Consider the following 6,000-nt stretch of genomic DNA (forward strand, 5'->3'; position numbering starts at 1 on the left):
TGTCACTGTCCTATGAGAAGCCAGGCCCTGAGCTGGGGTTTTCAGGAAATGAAGGCCTCAGGCTAGACATGCTTGGCCTTATGGCTTTAGGGGAGAAGGTAGAAAGCACACATATTTATGAAGTAGACCGTGACTTGTGCTCCAAAGGGGGCTCAAGCAAAGTGTAACAGGGTTTGGAAGAGCAGAAGCTGAAGTTTAGAGGGAGAGCAAGAGGCATGTAGCAATTGCACTGGCTCTCTGACAGGTAGAAATGGTTATGGGGAAGTGGGAGGGTCTGTTGCAGGCAGAGAAAGAGCAGAAACAAAGATGCAGAACTCGGAAGTCTGCTGTGTGTTGAGGGAACACTGTCTTCAGCCTAGAGCAGTGGTTCTCAAAATGCTTCCAGAAGACTCATGATTCTATGACATGCTCCAGAGACTGAGGGTAGGGAGGGGAAGCCAGTGGGATTGCCGAGCCCCATTTCAACCATAAGATTATATTTTAGCAGTGGATTCCACCACTGAAAAATAAAATTTGAAGCATATCACTGAGCCAATACACAAGGTGCTTCTACAGTCATGACCTACAGCTGTGCTGGTTCGTAGGTCATTGAATAAATTACAAATGAATGAATAAATTACAAATGAATGAATGAATGAATGAATGAAAGAATCTGAGATTAAAGTTAAAAATGTGGAGCTACTTTGGGGTTGGACTGCCAAGTCTCTTAAATGTCAGAGGAGAGCTTTACATGTCATTTGGTAGGACACTGGGGAAAAGTTTACTAGCCAGTGACTGAGCGCCACTCTGTTTGAAGGAGCTTATTGTGCAAACCTAATGTAAAAGAGATTGAAAATGAGAGAGACTGGAGATGGGAAAAACTAGTCAGGAAGACATCATGGCATCTCCAGAAAGAGATACGAAGAGTCTGAACAAAGACATTCACCATGTGAATAAAAAGGTGGAGAAGCGGTTATCATGAGGCATTGTGGAGATAGAGTCCACAGGGTTTGTCTGTGACAAGCAAATAAATATGGCAAGTAAATACATTGGAAAGGTTCTGGGTGACTGTGAGAAATACAGAAAATGATAGTCACTTCTGCTCATATAAGGAGAAAGATGCTGATTAGAATTTAGACCTGACAGATCTGAAGCACCCAAAGGTAACACAAACCCATCTCATAAGTGGTTCAAATGTCAATTTGAAATTTTGGAGAGAAAGTGGAGATAGGGATGCCGCTTTAGGAAAATAATCCAGCACTAATAAGAGGACACCACCGAATAAAAAGTCACATGCAAAAAGGAGATCATCAATATAGCCAAGATCAAGAAAAATATGCAGAAGAAAAAAAGAAGAAAAAGACAGGATTAAAAAGACCATATTGAGTTGCAGGAGAAACAGAGACAGGAGTCAGGGAGGTGGTAAAATATAGTGAAGTCGGGGAGAGGAAAGGGTCACAATAAAAACCGAGAAGCAAATAAAAAGCAGTAGGAAACTGGGACAAACACGCTCGTTGTTCTTTAGATCTTTGAAGACATGGGATTTTATAGGCACAGCAGAAAGCCAATTCTGCTCTTCATTTCTGTGAACAAAGATTTTCACAAATCAAGCAGTCACTCCTGTGAGAGGTAAGCGCGTTGGTCTTTTTTTTTTTTTTAATATAAATTCTTCCTGTTAAAAACTAAGCAATGATATCTTCAAACTCAGCAGGAAGAAGAAAATCTAAAAGGAGGGAGGCAGTCCAAGGATTTAAGATTCTTGGCTCTTCCATGGGGGGTGCTCCACAGAGCATCATCTATGTACATATTTCACCTTTTGGAGTTAATATTTGTTTTGCAAGATTTTTCTTTTCTCCGAGCCAGGTCACTAGCTTGAGAAAAAGAACGCTGAGAACACCCTGATATATTTTGATGGATCTTCATATAATAGTTACACTATATAAAGTTATCCTCTTACTGCTGACAGGGCTCACTAATTGGCCATGTTTGGGTGACAAGTACTAATGACAGCTCCCTCTCTGATTTGCCTGTAGAAGAGACACCTCCCTTGGTTTCCTTTCTGCCTCAGTTCAAGAAGGATACCTTAAGTTCACTGTTCTCTTTTTTGCTATGTGAATCTGTGTACTGGTATAATGCTGTAAAATATTAACATTATTTTCTTTAATATAAATGCTACTGAGTGGTTATTAAATTTCTCTAAAGAAATCATTACTTGCATAATATGAAATAATACAATGCAAATGAAGTACAGAAGGAATTATACTGCAAAACATTTATATCACTAGGATGATTCCAGAGAGGACAATAATTTTTCCTTTGTTAGGAGAATTCACCTTCTCAAAAGCATTTTACTACAAATGCATCCAAGAGAGGTCAAGGAGATCTACAAGAATAGCTATTTGATTTGTGGTTTTCATTCCAAGCTTCCTCAAATCACTTTTGGAAATGAGTAGGAGTGTAAATTATAAATCCACAAATACTTGATTTATGGAAATATAAAATTTGAACTACAACACTTTGACCAAATAAACCTTTTTTCCACCTTAAAAACTTCATGTGAAAATAGAACTTGCAATGCGTATTTGCATTCTAAGGGCATTCATCTATTACAGAGAAACGGTGGCACATACTCATTGCACATATGGCATCAAAATAAGATGAAAGGACTGTGAAAACCGGAGGAACGGGGCCTTGAAATATTTAAGGGTGCCCTTTCAAGCCAAAACCTTTAACTTTATCTTGTATCTAAAACATAGCTTATGTTTGTGACTTTGTGAAAAGCCTTATTTTTAATTTGACGAATGCATTTCTTTACAGTTCCATGAACCGTTCTGAAGCTGGCAGTTTCCAAGCTTTAGGCTGGGCCCTGTTACACAAATGTTTTATTTGAGCATCTTCTGCTACATACAAAGTTTTCATTCACCTTGGTGTGATGTTCTTGAGCAAAGCAAAACCAATGAGAACTGCAAACCACATCTCTGAATGAAGATGAAGAAAATGAAGATGCCGTTCCCTAATCCAAAAACTTTTGAGTGCATTCCAAACCTGTGTTTATTTTGTATGCATGGGGGTAGGGGGCTTGAAGGCAATGTATTTTTTCTTGAAGGACCCCAACATCTCTCCCTCAATCTAGGTTCACGGTAAAAACTGTATGTCCTCCAGAGCCTAGGGAAGCATCGTCCTGCCAGCTCTCCCTTCTCGCCACGGGCCCCCGCAAATAACAGTGGCGAAGCAGATGGTCCTCCCCCTCCCCTTTTCCCTGTCCCTTCCGCAGTTCCAAAGTGTCCTCCCATACCACTGACACCTTCACCCAGTGCTTCGTAACCGAGCTTCGCCCCCACCCGACCTCCGGGCTCCCAGCAAGTGCAAACTTTGGGGACCTTCTTTCTGCCTCACCGCCCCCGTTTCACCTTCATTCAGCTGTAGAACTCTGTCGGGATCCCAAGCTTCAACTGCTATCTTCCTCCCACACCTCTGTCCCCAAACTACCCATTTCCCTGTATTGAAGGGAGAAACGTCCAGCCCCAAATGTCCCAGTGCAGGTGGCGGAGGCACTGCGGCTAACCACGGAGGGGTGCTCTGCTCCTCATCCTCTCCCTTTCCCCATCCTCCCCTCCTTTTGGGGGAAATCGGAGCCCATCAGCCCCCACTAGAGACGCCTCCACTCCTCTGGTTTCCACGACCTAGTCCGAACTCCAGGGGCTCACAGGAGCCTCAGCCCACAGCCGGGGCAAGAGGCGGCCGGGCGTCCTCCTCTACAAGTGGGACGGCGGGACGAAGTGCAAACTCTATCGGGAGGGGGGCTCCGGCGGCCCTTCCCGCGGGCGGCGCTCCCAGGTGCCTGCTTGCCCCACGGGGCCGGACGGGGGTCGGCGAGAAGGCGGCGCCGGTGCCGGGGGCGCCGGACCCGACTGGGCTGGGCGACTGGAGCTTACCTCGGCGCGCGGGCCGCCGGCGCGTGGGGCAGTGGCTCCTCCAGCCGGGAAGCTGTTGCTTGCGCTCGGGCGGCGGCGGCGGCGGCGGTCCCTCCGGGGCTGCGCTGGGGCTTCGCGCAGACGCTCTCCCGCGGTCTGCTGCAGCCCGGGAGGTGGCGGCGCGGCGGCGGCGGCGGCAACAGCTCGGCCCTGCGCGGCCCCAGAACTGTCCGACTTCGGCTGGCGTGGGGCTGAGGCTCCCGCCGCGGCCCCTGCGCTGAGCGCCTGCGCGCCCTGCCTCGCCCAGGTGAGGGGCGTGTGCCTGGAGCCCGCGGGGCGCGCCCGGCCGGGGCGCTCGGGCCAGGCCCCGCAGCCGCCCCGCGTCTGGCCTGGCGGTGGACCCCCGGGGACGGACCCGACAACGCCTCTCCCGCGCGCCTACGCTGGCGACGGTTTACCAGGCAGGGACTTGAGAGACACACACAGTGGGATGAATGAGGCAGGACCGTTCTGGGGCTCGTTTACGCTGCAGAGTCTCCCGCAGCATCGCCGCCTTTAAATCCCGCCTTTCCAGGCGTGCGCGCACGGCGAGGGAGAGAAACTCCGTCCAGACCAGGGGGTCCTCGCGGTCCTCGGCCTCGCGGCCCCCGGCCGTGAAAAAATTATTGGCAACCTCAGAGGTCCCAAAACCGGGATGTCCAGCGCCGCGATGGGGCGGATCTTTCAAATATTAGTCAAGCCAGAGTGAAACTCTCTTCTTGGAGATTGTCAGAACAACTACTTGTTTTTCCTTTTTGACCTGCTCTTTACTCGAAGACCACACGGAAGCAGCCTCGGCATTTTTGACTGAGCCGGAAAGGCCCGCAGAGCTAAGGGCATCGCAGCCTCCCTTCAGATCTAAAGGGCTCCTGCATGGGAGGCTCTTTGCTCCTCTGAATTTCTTTCCCGTGCTTAAGTTTTCAAACCTAAAACATGTCATCAATTCCCCTGATGTAGGGCATTTTGTGAAAATAGTGCAAATAGCCAAAGTGCCGGGTTCTGAAAAGGAGAGCGCTTGGAAGGAAAACATTTAAGGGGAGAGGAAAAGAATTTTAGAAGAGTAGTCTTCTGAGATTACTTTTTTTGGCTAGAGAAGTTCAAGAGAAATGACAAGAGAGCTGTGTTTTACGACATTTTTTTTTGACCCCATGGTTTTAAAATATTATTCCTTGATTCTCTTCTCACATGATTGACAGTAACTCCATCAATAATTAAGCCAGCAGCTGTTAATGTCTTGGCATAATAGTCCAGAGTAAATATCTTAAATTCCAGCCAAAGCCCGTGTTGTTGGGGGGCGGGGAGGCAGTTGAAATTTGACAAACACACATGCACACCATCCTAGAGCTTTCTAAAGGGGCAGGTTGTGTTGATTACTCACCTTGGAATTTAGGGTTATTGCAGGCACTAGCACACCTGGGGCAGCAGCGTGAGATGGCACATTAATCTGACAGATAGTTTTTATATTTTTAGAATTCGAAATATCTTCACATCCAGGTAGGCATTCTCACTTACTCATTACTAAGAACAGACTCCTGTTTGGAATGTTTATTCTGAAAATTGTACCCTCTTTGAAATTGCTTACAGGAAGCCAGCACCAAAATTAAACCATTATAACCTGGAAGAACATGAGCTATGGTAATTGCTTAAGTTGTATTTTACAAAAGTGTGGTCTTAAGGTCTCTCCTCATCAGTGAAGATTATATTGAAAACAAGCCTTTCAAGAGTCCCTGAAGGTCAGTAAGGTGGGGTTCTGGCAGACTGGCACAGGCAGGAAATTCCAGAGGCAAAAGTCTTCCATGAGAAAAACACCCAGCTTCCAGTGCCCTACACTTCCAAATTGGGAACAGTGTGGTTGCTACTGAGCTCAGATAAGTCTTGGTATCTCCAGGCTCCTAAAGTGCAGAGCAAGGGAGAGGGGTTCTTAAAGGCTCAAGTCAACACCTTGGATTGCACTTGGAGGCAAATGAGTAAGCTCTGCAGAGAACACCTGTGAGAAGTGTTCCCTGTGGCTTGCACAATTTAGCAGCATGTGCATTTTTTATGTCCTGCAAACTGCAACTATATCCTT

The 6,000-nt window shown here is 47.2% G+C and overlaps 1 protein-coding gene across 1 annotated transcript in view; it reads left to right on the forward strand.

Moving 5' to 3' along the window:
* Positions 1-5,553, forward strand: part of LOC146396021 (uncharacterized) — a 29,763-nt gene extending 24,210 nt beyond the window's left edge. The window contains exons 4-7 of the mRNA XM_084999107.1: positions 1,505-1,608; positions 3,254-3,401; positions 3,667-5,426; positions 5,517-5,553. Of these exons, the coding sequence (XP_084855233.1) occupies positions 1,505-1,608; positions 3,254-3,401; positions 3,667-4,452 (1,038 nt within the window). The 3' untranslated portion in view covers positions 4,453-5,426; positions 5,517-5,553. The remainder of the gene's footprint in view (positions 1-1,504; positions 1,609-3,253; positions 3,402-3,666; positions 5,427-5,516) is intronic.
* The last annotated feature ends 447 nt before the right edge of the window (positions 5,554-6,000 follow it).

Source organism: Sus scrofa, chromosome 15 (assembly GCF_054392235.1).
Source record: "Sus scrofa isolate SSC_HxYL_T2T_F1_AM1 chromosome 15, Sscrofa_HxYL_maternal_Yorkshire_Landrace_v2.0, whole genome shotgun sequence".
Lineage (NCBI taxonomy): Eukaryota > Metazoa > Chordata > Mammalia > Artiodactyla > Suidae > Sus > Sus scrofa.